The sequence below is a fragment of the Rhamphochromis sp. 'chilingali' genome (genome assembly GCF_963969265.1).
Source record: "Rhamphochromis sp. 'chilingali' genome assembly, chromosome: 15".
Taxonomy (NCBI): domain Eukaryota; kingdom Metazoa; phylum Chordata; class Actinopteri; order Cichliformes; family Cichlidae; genus Rhamphochromis; species Rhamphochromis sp. 'chilingali'.
Genome location: NC_137942.1, coordinates 2,702,257 through 2,723,021, shown reverse-complemented (window position 1 = coordinate 2,723,021; position 20,765 = coordinate 2,702,257). Strand labels below are relative to the sequence as shown.

Genomic DNA, 20,765 nt, shown 5'->3' with positions numbered 1-20,765 from the left:
CTGCAGCGGCTCCTCTTATTTGGTTTGAATTTTCAGCGATGGTGCCGTTCCAGTTTTTAGTTTTGGCAGAAATGCATGAAACCGGTTCTGGACTGGTGTCCTGTCGGTGGGCCACCTCAACACCGACAGGAGCTACTCCACCTGTGACGCCTACGTCATGAAGCTCCCGGCACACAGTTTTTGTGCTGATGTTAATGCCAGAGGTTGTTTGCAGTTGGTCCCTTTCATGCATTCAGTGCCCCCCTCTGTAACCCTCTGAGGTTTTTCACTCTGTGGCTGAGTTGCTGTGGTTCCTAAACACTTCCACTGTGATATAATCCACTAACAGCTGATCGTGGAATATCTCTGAGACAAGAGGCTGCACAAACTGACATGATGCAATGATGGTATTCGCTCACATGACGTAACCGCGGGCTGTATAAAAGGTGGACGCAGTAGAAGCAGAACGCAGATGTAACGTCTGCTCCTATAGAAGGTCTGTGGAAACCTTTCATGAGTTTATGAGCTCAGGCATCGTATTCGGATCAACTTTGCACATTTTCGTCATTCTAAATGTAAGAAAGCCAGAGATTTCAGTCCGATCCGTCCCTCGTCATCAAAACCCCGAGAAAAATATGATTTTTCTTTTCCATTAACAAACTCGATCAGTTTTGAAGTAACAGTCGATACAGTACGTCAACCAGGGACAGCAAATGGAAATCAGCTTCCAAGTTTTTATCACAAATTGAGAAACACAACAGAGCTGATGCTGTAGCACAAAAGAGAAAGTTATCTTGAGCCACTTTGTTCATGTGGTCATGCAGCGTATCTCAGCGGTTAATAGAATATGACGGTACAATAGAGACCAGATTAGTTTGAGCCCTAAATGTTTGACAAAAGGCTGAAGTCACCGAGGGTTAGGAAAGCAGAGTTTTCCTTCAAGGCTGATGCACTTCAGATGAATATAAATCATTTATTTCATTTATTTAACTTTTTTGTGAGTCATAAAAACCAAATAATTAAAAAAAACAGAAAAAGAAAAGAAACAGAATATCAATTAAAGCAGAAACATTACAGCCAGATCTCTGTAAACAAACACAAGATGTAAACTTATGGAAGAAAAACAAAGAAATGAAACACAAAGAAAAGGAAAACATGCAAGTTTCTTTTTGGCAAACACAGATTGTCATTTTTAAAGAAAAGGATTAATGCTGATGATGTCGGGCACGCTGCTCTTCAGATGATAAGAAGGAAGTTTAGGGCTGTTCTTTAAAAAAAGGCACGTTTCATAACTGATCTGCTCGCACAAACACACACGTTGAGTCTGGCTTCAGGTGAAGTATCAAACATCTTTTCAGGGTTCACGTGTTCGTATCATTCGCTTCACTTCAGGTCATTGCAAACATGTAAATGGCTTCTAAACATCACCGCTCCTCCCTCAACCCAGACCAAAGCTGGCGGGCGTCACACCAGTGGGACCCACCGCCGATATTTGCAGTCAATTCGATTATTGGCGACGGATCTTGTTAAAGACGGGCGCGTCCTGCTGACGCCACAGACGCCGTCACCCCTGTAACCTTCAGCAGTGCTGGACTGACGCTGCAGTGCCTTAAAAACACTCGAGTCGCAGCACATTACCTTTCAATTTAAACTGCATTACAGCGGTTGATGAAAAAGCTGCGGCGCCTTTGGAACCACTGCTCAACCCGCTGAACCCTCCCAACACCCTCAAACTGCGTTTGCATGTAAATTGACCACAACTGTTAATTCTTCTACAGGCTGAGAACAACAGCAACAATTAAAACCCGGAAGATAATACTTTCCCACAGTCTCGTGTAATCATCCTGTACACGCTGCATATACTGTAGGACGTTTTAACTGTGCTTTGGACTAAAAGTGTGGATGTCTTTGCTGGGTCAGCTGACCTGTCCGTTCTTCCTTTGACAGACAGATGCTCAGTTTAACCATAAACATAACCTGGATCTTTATTCTGAGATGTAAACAAAAACAATGTGAGACAATGTAGGAATGTTATGAAGTCCACAGACAAAAAAAGCTGTTTTTACACAGTAAAGGTGCAGAAAATCCTTGTAAACCAAAACTATTTCCCCACTGGAAATACTTCCCGACCATCTGATGTTCAATCAGGCTGACTGGGACTTTTACATACTTCAGCTTCAAACCAAATAAAAGCTCCATTTACCTCACATGTTACCATCACCAGAAAGCAGTAGAAATCTGTACTTGTCCTCATTTTCCATTTGTTCCAAACACTCTGAGGTGTGGAGCCTCAGACACTAATAATCTGAAATTAAAATCCACGGGAGAATTTCACAGCCGCACGCATCCGGGCGGAGATAACCTTTAGGTGGTTTTTATTAAACTTGACCTATGACTCTTTATATGCGGTTTTAATGCTGATCTGAATCCACTGAAATTACATTTATTTAAATAATTATTTATTTTATCCAAACAACTGGGCAAAGACTTCGAGAAGGACTTTGGTGTTACCCAGTCACGATTTAAGCATCTCAAAGTCAAAGCCTTACATAAAGGGAAGTAGTGCTAACCTAGAGTAAACCTAGAGTTTATTATTAGACTGGCAAGTCCTCTACATCCGACAGAGGGGCTGAAGCAGCAGATGGAAAGGGCTGCCTCCGTGAGCCCATAACCCCGTTAAGTGGTAGAAAATGGACGGATGCAACCAAACTACATCAGCCAAGCAGGAATCTGTATCTCTGTTATAAAGCAACACACCTCCCAGCTCTACTTTCTTGCGCTTCTTAAATGCTGAATTTTGTCTTTGGTGGTTGCAAACAGTCACAAAATCATATTCAACAAAAAGAACAAAAGAACTCCTAACAGCTCCAACACACTAAAGCAAAAATAGAAAAGCGACTGAAGATCGGTGAAGGATTGCAAATAATCCCAGACTGATTCATAAACAGTCTGAGTCGGTCTGCACTGATGTGTCTCTACGCAGCAGGTACTTCACTCAGCTGGTGGCATTCTGGTTACGTTGTTACATAAAAACAAAGGTTGCTTATATTAACGTGCAGTTAAGTTGCCGTCCTGCAGCAACTACGTTGCTATCTGATGAGGGACTTCTGTTCTGTTCTAGATGCCAGGCTGAATGTAAAATGCCAACTTGACCGTGTTCAATGGCACACTGTCTTGCTGCCTTTTTATTTCCATTTGTCCATTTATTTCCAGAGCTGTTTGTCTCCAAAGGCTGAAAGTTCATTGCCCATGATTGCATTCATCTTTGCCGCGTTGTGATCTCAACTGTTTTCCTTAAAGCAGCGTTTTGTTCACCGTGCTTCGCTTTGCGGCTGAACCTGTCATATGTCAAAGTTACTCTATGCTGTGACAGCTCAGCTCACAGTTCAGGTAAATTTAATTTGGGATCTGCCCGCTTTGTACTGCTGCTAGTTTCTCACTCTGTGGTCACCACGCTGCTGGAGGTCACTGCTGCTTGGGTCTCTGAGCACCACCTACATTTGCCTGCAAACCTGTGTGCGACACTATAAGTCGAGCATGAAGGTTTTTCTGGTTGTTGTTAGTCTGCACTGAAGTATTTCCAGATGATTTCCACTGTAATGTGAAAATCACACAGACAGAATCGTGCAACGGGTCAAAGATGGAAGTGTAAGGGCGATAATGAAGTTGGAAGAAGCTGCCAAGTGTCAGTGAAGTTACCATTGGTGTACAGTACAGCGTGCACTTTATGAAGCTGTGCAGTTGGCTCCCATCGCTTTTGGCCGCGGATGCCTTCGTCACAGCCAGAGCTGAAGCACTGTAGATCTCCATTATCCTGTCAGGTGCAGCTGTGTGATGGATACAGCTCGAGGCTGACAGAGTCATGAATGGGTGCTGAGGAGTAGAAGACGGGAAGACATGCCCTGTGTGTGAACTACAGGCGCGAGTGTCAGGTGATAAACAGAGATGGAGCTCCTCCTGGAAGCCTATCTGTCAGTGGATCTGTCACGGACGGAGCTTCATTGTTCACCAGGGGGAGGCGAGGAGATTGGAGGCAGCCGCCGCTGAGGAATGGATGCACGTCAGACATGAAAGAGTGATCGTCCCCGATCCCTTCGTTTTTCTTCTTCTGTTGGTCCCAGTTCCAATCTCATTATCAAGTTTTGCAACAGAGCACAAGTCTGAATGTGACAGGCTCTTTTTCATGTCTGCTCTTCCGCTTGCTTTAATATATTTTTACTGGAACATTCTGCCCTCAAGGTCCGTCGGATCTTTTCTATAGTTTGGAATATGAATGAGGCAAACTTTAAGAGCAACCCACAGAGCTGTTAAGCAGCACGGCGTGTTAAGTAGCATGTTAGAGTACTCAGATTACCAATGAGAGCATATGTTGCTGCAGATCAAAAACAGCACATTGTTGTTGAGCCAGTGTGATGACAGAGCAGACGTCCTTCACACTGTGGAATAATTCATATTCTTGTGTATCAGGGTGATGCTACGTGTCAGCTGCTACTTCAGAAGCACCATTACTGCTGAAGAGGTGGACTGAATAAAACCAACCTGCTCTGCGATAGAGTCACAGCTAAATCCCCAGTAGTCTACAAATCCTCCAGATAACAACATGATCGAGCTAACTGCAAAGGAAAAACTCATTTTTCCACGTTGTAGCATTCAGAACTACTTGGTTGCCCGTAATGTTGTTGTTGTAATGTGAGTCACACCACCCGACTCTAACGCTTGCTTTAAATGAAGCGTTTGCTGGAAGAACGCTCTCCAGTGATGGTTGCGTTGACAATTTTGTCCGATACTTGGACAGCAATCCTGGCGGGTGATAAATAAGGGTTAAACATCTTTCTCTTCTTTTGAGGCTTAAAAAGCCACAAAAAGCCTGTCGGATACATTTTTAAAAAGTGCAAAACTTTGTGAAAAACTCAAACTGTCTGGTGTTTATTGACAAAAAACCCTATTAATAAATTCCCTTTAACTCTCATGCACTGCTCCAGCTTTACTTTTGTGGAACATGAAACATGTGACATTTGGTCCCTTTTGACCAGGACATGTCCTTCAACGCACATATTAAACAAATATGTAAGACTGCTTTCTTCCATTTGTGCAACATCTCTAAAGTTAGAAATATCCTGTCTCAGAGTGACGCTGAAAAACTAGTTCATGCATTTATTACTTCCAGGCTGGACGACTGTAATGAACTGTAAAAAAAAATCCTGCTCCTCACATACAAGCTCTTAAATAATCAGGCCCCATCTTATCTTAATGACCTTGTAGTACCATATCACCCTATTAGAGCACTTCGCTCTCGCTCTGCAGGCCTACTTGTTGTTCCTAGAGTATTTAAAAGTAGAATGGGAGGCAGAGCCTTCAGTTTTCAGGCCCCTCTTCTGTGGAACCAGCTTCCAGTTTGGATTCAGGAGACAGAAACTATCTCTACTTTCAAGATTAGGCTTCAAACTTTCCTTTTTGCTAAAGCATATAGTTAGGGCTGGACCAGGTGACCCTGAATCCTCCCTTAGTTATGCTGCAATAGACGTAGGCTGCCGGGGGATTCCCATGATGCATTGAGTTTTTCCTTTCCAGTCACCTTTCTCACTCACTATGTGTTAACAGAGCTCTCTGCATTGAATCATATCTGTTATTAACCTCTGTCTCTCTTCCACAGCATGTCTTTATCCTGTCTTCCTTCTCTCACCCCAACCGGTCGCAGCAGATGGCCCCGCCCCTCCCTGGGCCTGGTTCTGCTGGAGGTTTCTTCCTGTTAAAAGGGAGTTTTTCCTTCCCACTGTTGCCAAAGTGCTTGCTCATAGGGGGTCATACTATTGTTGGGCTTTTCTCTGTATCTGCTGTACAATATAAAGCGCCTTGAGGCAACTTTTATTGTGATTTGGCGCTATATAAACAAAACTGAATTGAATTTTCAAAAAATATTTGATAAATTACTCTTAATTACATTTAATTGACCCAACAAACGTTCAAAAAAAGGGCACACTGCCCAACCAGCAGCAATAAGGCTTCCTGTACGGGAACCACAAACTGAAACACAGATACGAGTTCTCAGTTCTTGGTGTCAGTCAGGATGATGTTGGCTGTGACAAACATGAGGCTGAAGGCAGCCCACAGCAAAACGAACCACACCCAGAAGCTGTGGCGGAAGGGTGACCGGTGCTTGTTGATGGCATCTCTGCCCATCACAGGCTCCAGGTGGCGCCTGGCGTAAAAGACAAGGAAGGCTGGGACAATGTACTGGATCCCTGTACCGGCATAGGACCCTGTGATTCCCACCAAGGATTCCAAGTTGTGTGTACAGAAGGCAACCACGATGGGGGGCACGAGTGTAATGAGGGGAAATACCACTCGGTCCACCACCCACGGGTAGGTACCTCCGTCTCGGTGGAACAGGGTCTTCCAGTTGTTTCGAAGCGTGACGGCGATGATGGGGAAGTTGGTGCTGATGGTGAAGACGGGGAACAAGCCGAGGAAGTAGCGCAGCACCGGGATGTCTAAGACGTCGCAGTTGTCTGTGAAGTTCAGGGTGTACATGTCGTAGAGCAGCGAGCTATCGAAGCAGAAGATGGCGGTGAACGAGAGGAGCACGTAGAAGCCGAGGATGAGGATGTAGTCGAAAAGCACCAGCGAGCCGACGCGCTTCTTGTTAGAGATGGGCGTCACCAGGGACGGCAGTGAGTGTTGGCACATGAAGGAGTAGACGCACACCCCGAACAGGTTGGGGACCCCAGACAAGGAGGCGACAGGTGGGTGTCCCGCGCCGTGGTCTTTACCGATGCGAATTACTGCCAAGATGATCATCATGGTGAAAGCTGGAGGGACAAAAACAAAACAGGAAATAGATTTTAAAAACCCACTGATGGCAGAAAAGCTATAATATTATTGTACATTTGACCATCCTGGTAGAAAGGAGAACTATTCTGCTCATTTTCAGCTCCACTTTATTTTTCTTGAGTAGCTATGAAAGAAGTTAAAGTTCAAAACAAGCCTGCTTTCTTCCAACTGACTGCACCCCACAAACAGAGGATTTAAATCAGCAGGCCAGTGGGGCGTCAGCACCGTGTGCCTCAAATGACCCCCAAAGACCAATGGGTGATTCCTCGGCAACCTCCAGTCAGTAGGGAAAGATGTGTATTCCTCAACCAGTTGGTGAGTGCTTGTTGAGTTTGCGGACTGAAATCTGTTGCCGAGAGGATCCTCCACCAAAAACCTCCCTGTGTTTGCTTTGGCTGCTAACAGATATCTGAGGTTCCCACAGTTTACACAAAAGACCCTGACGAGCAAACACTTGCCAACTAACCACCGAACAGTAGCGCACCATATGGCATTTTTGAAAAGGCCCAGCTTTTATTTTGACAGTGAACAGTCTCCATTTCCAGTTTGCATAACACTTTTCACAGTTTTACTGCTTTTACTAAGAAGGCCTAGTTGGCAAATTCAATTAAGTTCAGTTTTATTTATACACACCGCCAAATGACAACAACAGTTGCCTTAAGGCGCTTTATAGTGTAAGGTAAAAACCCTACAATAATACAAAGAAAACAGAAAATCTCAACAATCATATGACCCACGTATGAGCAAGTGCTTTGGCAACAGCAGTAAGGAAAAACTTCCATTTAACAGGAAGAAACCTCCAGCACAGGGGTCCCCAACGCCAGGCCTCAAGGGCCTGCAGCGTTAGATGTGTCCTTGAACCAACAGCTGATTCAAATGGCTAAATTTCCTCCTCAACATGTCGTGAAGTTCTCCAGAGGTCTGCTAATGAACTCATCATTTGATTCAGGTGTGCAGACCCAGTGTGAGATCTAAAACCTGCAGGACATCGGCCCTCGAGACCTGGAGTCGGAGACCCCTGCTCTAGCAGAACAAGGCTCAGGGAGGGATGGCCGCCTGCCTTGACTGATTTGGGTGGGGGTGGATAGGGGTTGGTGGGTGGGTTGGTTGACACACAAATATTTGCAGACAAGTTGGAGTCCTCAATGCAACTTGCGGGTGACTGTAGACATCTGCAAAGAACTTAATCATAGGGAGGTTTTCAGTAGTACCCATATAACTCTGTGCAACTAAGTAGTAACAGGAAGCACTTGGCAACAGGAAAATACCCGTTTTCCCTTAGTGATCGGTGGTTACTATGGGGTGCTTGACCGGTCTCTATGGTTGTGTGACTGCAGCCTCAGCGTGGTGGCTGACAGGAGTAAAAGGGAAATGTTGACCATTACACTAAATGAATCATTTCTCTGGGTTTAAATACAGAAATGTAAGTCAAATGAATCAAATAAGCATCTTACATCTATATTAGAAACTATATAGTTCTTGCAGATTATATTTTTTGAAGATGTTTAACTTCAAACTTCTGCAAACTATTACAGTAAATGTACTTTTTACACATTTTCAATTAAGCTATTTTAAAGATATCATGATCTGGTCATCTGGCCTTCAGTGTTGCGCAACTGCAGCTCAAAAAAAATCTAATTTAGTTAAATATCAGTAACATCACTCTAACATTAGTTACTAACATCCACAGGGTTAAATCTTGTAATCTTCCAAGTGTTATCAAAGGTATTTAGATTGAATCTTGTGTTTGTGAGTGCAGGACTGCGTTAGTGTGAGGGAGCTGAACTTCCTGTACATTATTTATCAACTTTACAAATAACAAATAAAAGAGATGATAAATAGTAAAGAGGGAGGGTTTAAGACAGCGTTTTTCTGATGGTCTCACTTGATTTTAATGTTCTTGTAAAACAGCAAAGTGTACCCAATAAGTATTATTTTGGTTTAAATCCAGGCTTTACAGCGTCAGTTTAATTCAACTTTTTTAAATGAAGTATTTGGTGCATATAATCCACTCAACTCCAAACTGGTTATCAGATTATTATTATTATATAAAAATAAAATATAAACATGAAAATATCAGAAATAATTGTCTCTCCACCTTTTTTGTGCTTTTATTTTGAATTAAACTGGGCTTCCAAAACATGCCATACATAAAGTTGAAGGTGCATTTGACTGATTTCTATAGTTATAGAGTGAATTCTCTCAAAAGATCAACGAGGTGAAAACCTGATATGGTGACCACATTGTAGTCCGGTCTCAGTTCTCTCAGAGTTTAACCTCATGTGGATAAAGATGGCAGTGCTGAACTGCCTTCCAGCTGTTTGTTCCAGAAACATCAGGCGTAAAAAACAAACCAGCGGTCGTTTCACGGCCCAGTATAAAACCGTCCTGCGGTTCCCACTGCAGCTCCAATTGATTTCAGGAGGCGCATCGTTGGCAGCTGTGTCTAAAGGAGACTCCTGAGAGCCGCATGCAGTCCTGTTACAGGCTAACGGTCATGTGGCCCAGCAAGCCATCTCTCCTCACACACACACACACACACACACACACACACACACACACACACACACACACACACACACACACACACACACACACACACACACACACACACACACACACACACACACACACACACACTCAATCAACCCGTGACACCAGGAGTTAGTCATAGCCCAGGCCAGGAGCCAGCTCCTCAGCTTTCATTATCAGCTGTCCTTTAAACACTCGGTGACATTTAGGAAGTGTCACTCGGACCATTATATGCCTCATATCTGCAGTAAAATAATTCTATACCTTAAACTCTGACATCACTCTATAAGACTGAGACTCACGCTGTCTTTGATGGGAATATCTAACATCTGCAGACCAAACTGTAGGGATGCAATATGCCACAAGGCAAGCTTTGTTCATCTACACTGTACAAGAGGCAAAATAACTGCTGACCAAAGAAGAACCAGGAAAAAAAGCTCATTTTGCCTTTGTTTTAGTGTTTCAGTGTTTCAGTGTGGATGTAGAGCTTTACAAAAGAGTAATCTGATCTCTGAAAAAGAATATTCACTTTTATTCACTTGCTTAAATTTACCTGCATGGATAACGAACGAAATCAGCACTGATTTCAGTATAACTTGGTATATATTTTATATCGTGCACAATTTTAAAAAAGGCAACGACACGACACTGCAAGCTCATAAGGTACCGACTCATCTATCACAAAGCAGCGACACTTTAAAGCGCGCCGTCCTTTATCGTCTGTTTTACTCAGAAAGTGAAGATCATTTAACAGAGAAACATGGCGCTCATCAGAAGCGTTTTTACTGAGGTCATACGTCAAAGGAGAAGTGAGCTAATTTTGTCATAGACCTCGATTCAAACAGACTTCTTTGCAGAACCAGAAAGGTCGCCCCCTACTGGCCACGTCAAAAGAAAGCAACTCCATTAGACCCAGAAGCTGTGTCCATCGTTTAGCTTTCTCCAAAACTCGGGCCATTGTCTCCAGAGGCTAAACTCATGGGATTATAACTGATGGGCCGCCTGATTGAACACTTGCTGAAAATGTAGCCGTGTCAGGAAAACACAACACAGCTACATTTCGCACCCTTGTTTCACGCTTGCCTTGAATTTCACATGTAAGCACAAACTCTGTAAAACCTGTTTCACGACTGTTCAATATTGAATGCATCTTTGGCTTAGGCCCAATGTAATCTGTGGCTCCGGGGAAAGCTCTGCGACTCCCCGCTACAACCTCAACCCTCTTACACAGAGATGTCAAACGAATGGGCAACACACCAGCTTTCAAGGACGATGACACGCAAAAAAGTCCCTTAATTTATCTGTGCTGTATAGATACTCTTTCTGAATTGCTCCTCTTCCTACAAAACATCTGCAATGTGTGAAAGAGTCATTGCCAAAACCATCTGTCTGCCCCCTTTGCTCCGCCTGTCTTCTTTCTCCTTCAAACTCTCATCTTTTTCCGCCTTTCTGTCTGCACGAAGCTATGTGTGAAATAGCTGGCAACTAAACCCGTCTGCCTGCGGTACACCAGGGAGACGAAGGTGCAGGGGAAGAGAAAGAAGGCTTTTCTCCATCTTTCTCCAACACTCACAGGCTGCACAGGAAGGAAACTAGCACGGGGCTTTTAATTAAGAGTGCCTCAGGGTGGTTGGGCACGGTTACATTACCTAAAGCACATTTTTCCAAGTCTGGCCAAGATTAAGATGCTGCAGGAGAGCCTGCAAGGACAACGGGGCTGGTTGTACTGGGAAGCTCCCAGTCAAATCTTATTGAAGCTTAAAAATGAAATATAACTCCAAATGCTTTTAAATTGAAAAGAATCGATTGGAAAACATTTCTTTGGCCCACAATTAGAACGTTTTTATGCTGATCAGAGACAAAGCACTCATTTATCCCACTAAAGTCACAGGAACCAACTCATTATAATTCAAAGTAACTGAAAGTCAATCAGATGGTAGAGAGGAGCTGAGCACTAGATTGAAGCCTTTCATAATGTGCTCATTTGTCACCGGCCCTCGCCTGCATAATGCTACACGAGGTGGGCAAATCACGTCCGGCCGTGACAATTTTATCGCGCTCATTGCACCTATAAGCCATGAATCTCAATGCTGGAGTACTGTACAGCCGTGAAATGAAAGCATATTAGCTTTGATCACCTTAACTGAGTGTAGAAGTTTATTTACATAGTAAATTCAGTAAGGCCTCATAATTCTCTGGACTGACGTAAGAGACGAGCATAAGGGGCATTCATTACTCCTTAAAAGGCATTATTCAGTGACAAATTACAGAGAGCCGGGTAGTGCGTACACACGACTCTGCGTTAATCTAAACTCATCACGTCTTCTTGTAGCCATTAATGCTCCTGTCTTCTTCTGTGGTTTTTATTTGCTCACCGGAAACATTTCACACATAAATCTCAAATGATTTCAGGAGAATTAGACCCAAAGATAATTTTACCAAGTATGTGAGCGAGTAAAGGCGTAGATGTTTAAACTAAACAGTATTATTTTAGTGCTCTATTGTAGTCTTAGCCAATTCTAAAACCTAAAAATGCCAAACCAGTTAACTGACCTGTAAATTAGGTGTCACAAACATCGATGTAGTCCTCACTTACTAGTATACACAACAGGAAATGCTGTGCGCCCTGCTGAAATGACTCCTTTTGGTTTAGGTGATGGATTGAGTGTGCAAAAGGCACTGGAGCTGTTAATGCTACTATTCGCACGTTGATGCAATCTGACATCTCATGGACTTCATCATAGGAGTGACTAATGTCTGATCTGACTGTATACTTGCATATCTACCAGTCATCAGCCATCTTTGGCCTGTGGGAGCTTATTTGGGCAGTTATACTGAAATCACAGGTTATAAATGTTTGAAATTAAACTTTCACAATCACCTTCATGGACTGGATTTCAGTGCCACGTCTGTGCAGTGCACATGTGGAAGCGTGAAAACAACACCCATCTTTCAAAGCCCCTGCACAACATACCATCACAGACAGGATGAGCCATTACCCCTGCACCTACCCGTCGAGATATGCTAATTCAATGCGCCTTCACATAGACACACTGAGCCCAACCAATACTCTCCACCGCACTTGACGTGCGACAACAGGAGCTGAGTAAATTGAGCAGCCACGTATCCCAATCCCCACGACTAGGCCCGTCAATCTCTTTGAGCCAGTGATTTATATTACCTGGATGGGAACGCCATTGACCTTGTGAGGAATGCTTCAACTTAACGACCCTCCAGAGCAAGCTCGTACGGCTGTGTTGTCTCTAGTAGCAAACATAGCAGACGCGGTTAGAGCCAAGGCTGGCAGACTCTCTCAATGCTCCAAGAAGTCATCGACTGCCTTGAGAGAAAGACTCCCAGATGCTATCGGAGAAGAGATGGGAATCCTGGACTCAATCAATGAGGAGAAAATGGTAGAAGGTGAGAGGTGATCAATCTCATGTGCAGTGGTGCACAGGAAAGCTGAAAGTTGGGAGGCCCTGCTCTTTGAATGGAACAACGCGAGTACTTAAGTGTGAGCAATTCACTGATGACTGCAGGAAGGTCAAGGACATCTGCGCTGTGCTTTGATGCTTAAAAAAGCAGCCGTGCTGAAGAGGAAATGCTGCGCGCTCGAATGTAACACGAGGTTCTGGTGATGCTGCTTGTTTTCTTGTCACGTTGGCCAATTTAAGCATCCCCCCCCTGGCAGTTTTAACGCACAGCAATCTTGCCATCCCTAATTAAGAGAGGTACTCCTTGAGCACTCTTGGATAATCTCTGCAGTAATTAGTAGCTCCGGCTCTTTGCCCAGGTCTCACCAGGGTTTCAGGAATTCTCACTGTGTCGAGCCTCCATCACGTCAAGCCTATCAGGAACAGAGGTAGCGAGCTGCTGGGGCTGTTGAATTACTCGTATTTGTTGGGTGATAAGTGGCTTCCTCGCCTCCTAACGTGCTCTGTGATGTTGGATAGGGCTTTCTGTATACATGGCACAAAGCAGCGCAGCAGTTGGCTGCACCGTTTAGCACCCCATGCTGCAGCTGAGGTTCACAGACACGAGCCAGCCAAACCTCTGTTTCACTGATTTAAATGCTTTGATAAAGATGCAAAATTTCATTTTATTTATATAGCAACAACTCGCAACATCAGTCGCCTCAAGGTGCTTTATAAAAAGGAAACAAACAATGTAAAGAAGTGGTTTATTCTTCATTTAAAAAAAGGTTAGGACTAAAAAAAATAACATTTCTCTGGCTCATTCTACTTTCTCAAAAGAAATTATTAGATTTTTATACTTATTCTATACTATGACTTAAATATGTTGATTTTAAATGACTGTGATGCTTTTTTAAATTGTCCGTGTCTAAAGTAACTTATAAAATAGACTGTCAGGACTTTCCCAGTAAAATGGTTTCCAGGGGAAGAACTACGAATAAATGTTAAACATCACGAGTTTAACATGCAGTCATGTGTCATCTTCGAAACAACTCTGGTGCATCAATAAAGTGATAAAACGGCAATCAGAGGAAGTCCGTCTGCTATCAGTTTGCAACTGAAAGGGGCCAAACTGGTAATGACATGCGAACTGTGATAGCACAGCAATTAGCTGTGACACATCAGGGAAAATCTGCATGAACAGATATTAACTCGCATTAAGAGCCCAGCCAATTGTCAGAGTTTTGAAAAAACAAAAGCACAGCTCCTGTAGGACAGCAATCAACCACAAAATGAAAAAGGTGCTCAGATTATTAATAAACAGAATAAAACCAGTTCAGTCGAGTTGCAAAAAGACATCGCAGAGTGCGAAAAATTCAGCAAAGTTTTATCTCCTAGCTCAACACAAACTCAATGTTTGGGAAAAATCCATGGTGGATTTTATACTGACGTTTAGCTGCTACGTTGGATATGAAGCACTTAATACAGTGTAACTAATGAAGCCCCTCTTACCAAACAGGAATTTGAGCATCAGGGGAAGAGCACAGTCAAACTGTCATCATATTCATGGAAGGATCTCTCCTCTGGAAAATGTTAGCTAATGCAAGTATCCATGTTAATATATGAAAAATATAGACAAGGTCTGTTAATTGACCCTCAATGCTGGTCTATAAACTCCACGAAGCATTTTCATGTTATTTTACCAGCTAATGTTACAAACTAACCATCACCAGATTCCTGCAGTGTAGCTAGGTTACAGCTACCTGCTTGCTAACATTGTACATCCTGCTATTAGCTGCTTTGTCATGTCCAACCCAACTTTCTGTAAGTATACAGTATATATACTGGTTTCCCAGTTGTTACCCAGCAGTGAGTGCGTGCAGTGGACAGTGTCAGCCGTTTACATTTTAATCAATGTTTTTAAAAAAGCCTACAAAACATAATTCTAATATTACGCCTAATTAAGGTCAAATGTCAAATAAATGACGACCACAATGCTAAGTGGATTAAGCATTAACGATTTTTTAAACAAATGGCTGAAACTGCAGCATTACATTTTAATCACTTTAATCAAATCTTTCTGTGTAATGACACCGCCTCTGAGGTAAACAAAGACCTGAGGTCAGTGTCTCTAATTAAAAGCTTAGCTAGTGGATACAGTTGTATTGGATCGTGATTCCTGAACCACCTCAAAACCATCTCTGCAGAAAATCAAAGTGGCCATCACACAAAGGAACATCAGTGCTAAGCAGCGAAGCCAAGCAGGCAGTAAAAACACTGAAAGTGGTCGTGATCATGTAAATGTTTAGACGCAAAAAAAGAAAAGGTTCTTTGCTCCTGACAGCACAAATGTCACTGAAAGCCAGAACAGGACTGATGCTCATCAGCTGGTCTTGAAATGTAATTTTTCAGGACCTCTGAACTGTGATTCTGGCTGCTGCTCACTTCATTAAGACCGGCTCATAATTCACCCCTCGCTCTGAATGAGCAGAACCTTTCCAGTCAACAAGCCACCAGAGTCCCCCTGACCTTCAAAAACAATATCTCAATCCCATGGCCATTTAAAATGGCAGTGGGCAGCTGTGAGCATCCCTGCGGGGAGTTTCTTGGCTCTTTACATTATGTTGTTGTAAACTAAGAACATTAGATGGATGGAGAGACCTGCGGCTCGCTGAAACTTACAGCATTTGACTTACAGCAAAAGCTATTTATGAAAGATGAACTCAGGACAAAATCTTAAAGATTTAAAATGAATTACACTGAAATCAAAAAGTACTATTTTACTGGACAAACTAAAGTCACTCCATCGCAGCCATATCCTGCTGCCAGCCAGTCAAGCTAGAGTGTAAATCTATGTTTTCATTTTTCCCAATAATGGGAGATGGGAGTTTCCTGATCGAGGACTGTTTCAGCCACAAACATCGAGTACAAATGTTTAAAGGCTTTCCTGCTAAGTAAGTCTGATGGCTGTTTTTAGGAGCCCTGAGATCCACATGGCACCGACCTACTGATAAACTCAGACAGCAGCCCCTCTACACATCTATCCACACGTCTCAGGAGAGATGGCTGGCAGTAATGAATACTTATTTACTGAGCGGACAGGCTGTTAACTTTTTCCCTTTGTCTCATATGACTCAATAACAATTAGAGAAGCTGTGTACTCCTGTAAGTGTTTGGAAAGTGTCCTTCTGGAGCACCAGTAATGATCCACTCTGCTGACAGCGGGCAGGAAGAGGCCGGCTGCAACAGGTTACAGCAATGTCTGCCTTTACCTTATATTTATTAAGATTAATGTGGAAAAAAACAACAAAAATAAGGTGAAGACACTCCAACTACATCTAACTGCAGCTACAACGCATCGTGTATACATAACACTGAATATTCATATACAAGCTGTGCACTGTGGTTCCTTCTCTGTCTCCTTGTCCTTCACCAACATGTGAGGTACTTCTGCTGTGAGACACGTTATCGCAGAGATGCAGATGGCCCTGATGACGTCCTTTATTAGTGACTATAAAGCATTAATTTAGATTTATATGGCACCGCTGCAAACAAGGTGACTAAATGACTGCAGCTAGGAATTCTGGGTTGTATAAAAGGTGTCGCGCTGACCCAGGCTAATGGCGACTCTGCTGAATATCCCAGCATGTCACCGACAGCCGAGCAGCAGGCAGGTACACCATCACTCATGTTTGGTGTAAAAATCGGGGCTCTCTGGACAACGAGGTGACTACAGTTGAGTGGCAACAACTGTGACAAGGCCGGAGCCGAGGGCGGCGGGCGGGGCACCGACGCACCGGCCAGCTGCTACCCCTGACATCAAACGCACCCCGTCCTCGCTCAGGGCAGCACATGTGACTGCAGGTGCATCCGGGGACTGGTGAGTAATGGTCAGGAGGGGAGGCAGGGTCTCCTGTCTCATGTGGTCAGTGTCAGCGCCTTCAAATAAAGCGGATACCAACACCCAGGGACACAATATAAAAAACAACTACACAACATACATTTTCCAGATGGTAGAATTACAAAATATGGGGCTACGAGTACGAGCGCCCCAGCTCGCAAACAAGCTTCTTATCGTTCATTTGTTCATATTCTGCATGCAGCCTATTTGCTCCAGCACATTGACTCGTCCTCAAGACGCAGCTCATGCAGAAATACTCCAACAAGCAATCTAAAACTCAGACTGTCTTTACACACTGGGAAGGCTGCTTGCTGCTCTGCACCAAAAACAAAGATGCACAACTGGACAGAGCAAAGAAAAGGATCCAGGCCGATAATAAGGATCGATGGTGTGATGGATAAAGTAGGCCGCGACGAGGGCCAAGACATCTGTGCACAGGTCAGCACTTGGACTCGGAGTGTTACAGAAGGTTATTAAGTCCTCATTTTAACGTGTAACAAAGTGGAAACTGCTGGATGTAAAACAGGACGTGAAAGTCGACACGAAACACAAAAATGTTTTGAAACAGCGCCAACGCTTTAGCTGTCGTCTCTCGTAAAGAGGTCGACTTGCTTCTGGATTGTTGTGGAGCGCTTTTATGTCCGAGAACAGTACTGACCTTTACAGACACTGACTGAATGTGTGCTGTTTGTGTAGTTGACTAAATGTATGCCACTGACAGAGCTGCTTGGTGTGAATGTCACTACAGGAGAAGTGTTAATTGATCATAGAAGATAATTTCCAGACAAAAGGAAAGACTGGGAATTTTGATATGCTTCACTAGTTAAATGTGCTGCAGGACTGTATATGTTCAGCTGATAACCGGCCTCTTCCCCCAGTGTATCCGTCTGTTTATAGCTTTGAAGGGTTTTTAACTTTTAGCAGGTCGTATATTTATCCCATACTGGTAATATGGGCAGCTGAGAGGCCCGTGCAGCTATATTTAACTACTAACTACTACATTTTTATCCCTCTAAGAGCCGGTCAATGACATGATCACTTTACTAGTGAATAATTCATTCACTCTAAGGGTTAGGGTTAGAGCCGTTTTAAATCATTATCCCGTGTTGTTTGGAGCCCTGCAAAAGTGACACGACCAATCAATTGCAGAGCCAGGGGACGCTGAGACGAGGAAGAGGGAAGGATGCAGCTAAAACCCGCGTGTTATTTAGTCAGACGATGGACAGAGCGCGAACGCTGTTGTGTCTGCGTGCGTTTACGTGAGCGAGTGTGCGGCCGTACGGGGGCGGCGGGACTGCCGTGATTCAGTGGTGTTGTGATTTTAACAGTGGACCCAGGACGGGCGGTTTATTTTCATCCGTCGCCATGTGAGTGACGGTCCAATCAAGCTTGGGACGGGCTGTCAAGCCTGTCAGGCTGAGGAATGAGAGGAGATGGACCAAACCATGATGGACGGACCTTAAACGCAGCAGCCACACAGGCAGGTGAAGGCAGGAGGGAGGGATGAAAGAAACTCTGAGGGAGACGCCGATAAAATGGAAATATGTGTGTGTGGAAAAAGAGGCTGCAGAAATGGAGAGGTCACAGAAAGCGAGGGGAGAAAATAGTGAAAAGAAAAACAGCACGTTACGAGGGAATACTGCAGGAATGTTTTCTTACCAATCCATCGCATGAGTGAGGTGAGAATCTGGAGATACTTTGTCTTCTGGGCGTTGAAGAAGGTGAACGGGCCCAACAAAACAGTGAACACGCTCTGTGGGAACAGCAAATGGGAAAGCACATTTAGCTAGCTGAAGAAGGCACATTAATTAATGAAGAAGTGCTTTACATTTCTTAATTAGGTCAGAAATCAATCACAGTCATGTAAAAGCTGCCTTTGAGTGCTTCACTGTGAACCATAAGAGATGAAAAATACAGAGAATGTAGACAGAAGCACTTTTTATTAACCTCCAAAATTGGGAAAATCGCCACAGAAAAACCACCAATGCAAACTAAAACGGTCCATTACAGTAAAATTGCTCAATAAAAATAAATATGTCAGAGGAAAAAATGAAATGACTCAGAAAAGTAACAAAAGCTCAATAAACTAGAAAAAATACATCAATAAGGAAAGTGTTTTTATAAAAAAAATACAATTGTTCTAATGAAAGTGTCCAATATATTGTGCAGAGTAACACAAACAGTGCAGGATCCTGAAACTAAACCAAGAGATTAACAGCAAAGTCACGTTTCCTGCGTTACATGAATAATAACCTGTCAGTCAATCTGTTAAATGAAAGAAAACTTCCAACGTGACGTTCTGCTCGTCTGTATTACTGGATCGGACTGTGAAGCTACTGTAAAGTATCTCTTGTGTTCTTACACTGGGCCACAGTTCACCTTCTGTCTGATATAGGTCGTTTTAGCCCCTCCCCCTTTAATCAACAATATTCTGATCGGCTGTCACTCATCAACATGTTTGGGCTTCTCTGCTCACAGGAATTACCTGCGCATACACTGACCCCGTTATTTGAAACTGTGGCCACCATTATAACGAGACATGTCAGGGGTTTCTTGTGTATGAAAAGCAAAAATACACTTTTAATTTTCAAATGACCAAAAAGAACTATCTCCCCATTTTAAGCCAGAAAAATATCTCATATAACAACAGACAGGAACGAAAACACAAAACTGGAAAAACACTTTCTGGCTTCAGCATCGCAGCTTTTCCCAACTCCTGAGTTGGACTGATCCTGCAGACTTTAGCCAGCAACTCTTTTTTTGTCTTGCAGTTGCGACACTGACATGCAATTCTGAAACGCTATCGAAGACGCAACGTTCCTCAAGTGCTGTCAAAATCCCATCAGCGCTCTCAAAGATGGGTGAAAAGATGAAGAGGTGGCCCAATCCATAGTACAACAAAAATTTCAAATCCTCCCAGGCCACAGCTCTGATAGCCTATCAGATACTTTCTTTATCAAGAGCTGCAATCAGACGCAGCTCAGCTACTGTAGCTCCATTCCCATCAGCTCCCATCAGCTCCCATCACTCCCTCTCCCCCACGCCTGCAAACGTATTCCCTTCATCCGTCTCTTCCATATCCCCGCTCTCTGACACTCTCAGGTCTGACTGCACAGTTTGAGTGGCATGTGATCTCCGAGGCAGTCGCTTGTGTGCTTTTTCATCTGAAGAGCAGCCTGCAGGCTTTCAAAGAGAGGACCTCGCCCTCCCATCAAACGCATGAGGACAGACACACACTGACACACACCTCTGCAAGAGCGCAGGATTTCAGCCCAGCAATGGAGGTGCACAAACAGACTGCTTAACACCTTCCAAAGTACTTGAAAAATAAAAAGAATGAGGCGAATTTAGCACTTTTAAAATTTTGATGAAGAAAACACCGAGTGCCACCAGTGTATCCCTGAACGAGGACTTCAATGGCACAAAATCAAATAATACCAGAGTTTGTATAAAAGGGTGGGTGGATGGTAACACAAAGGTGCTTTTATAATGTTTGAAGACATCGATGGAACTGCTACAAATGGGTTTCTCGTTTTTTCTTTTTAAATTTTCAGACCTTTACTGTCCCCGAACGATGGGTAATAATGACTTCAGTGCTATTCTTTTACAGCAACACAAGTTTATATTAGTTTTTTCTCCACACGTATAAAAAGTCTCAGGAACTATGTGATGTATTTGTTCAGACACTGAGAATGAATACAACAACGTGGCCTGTCCACATCCTATTGATCCAAATGTACTAAAACTGGCTGCAGTCCAGGAGCACCTGCAGTCCTCAACGGAGTGAACGAAGCTGAAACACTTTACATCTGCCGCTAAACATAAAAAACTCAGTTTATTTTAGTTTTCACAAATTTAACATGACTGCGTGTGCAATTTTGTAAAAACAATGTTAGCATCCTGCTAATGCATGCTAACTGGTTGGTTAAAGACTCATCACTCCCTTGATGGTAACTGTTTCCAACTACAGACGCGAGCAGGATGGTTAAATCAAACATAAAGTCACATGTGTGTATAAGGAGTGTGAGTCTTCTTTGGGAGCTTCAGCATCCCTAAAACCTTTTCTAACACTAAAAGCTGATGAAAGAAGGCAAACAGTTATGGACCTC

The 20,765-nt window shown here is 43.4% G+C and overlaps 1 protein-coding gene across 2 annotated transcripts in view; it reads right to left on the bottom strand.

Annotated features, from left to right (window-relative positions):
* Positions 1–748: 748 nt before the first annotated feature.
* Positions 749–20,765, bottom strand: part of tmem104 (transmembrane protein 104) — a 75,967-nt gene continuing 55,950 nt past the window's right edge. For both annotated transcript variants that reach the window (XM_080904753.1, XM_080904754.1), the window contains exons 9-10: positions 18,316–18,409; positions 749–6,788 (exon numbers count right to left, since the gene is read on the bottom strand). In XM_080904753.1, coding sequence (XP_080760879.1) covers positions 6,025–6,788; positions 18,316–18,409 — 858 coding nt within the window. In that variant the 3' untranslated portion in view covers positions 749–6,024. The remainder of the gene's footprint in view (positions 6,789–18,315; positions 18,410–20,765) is intronic.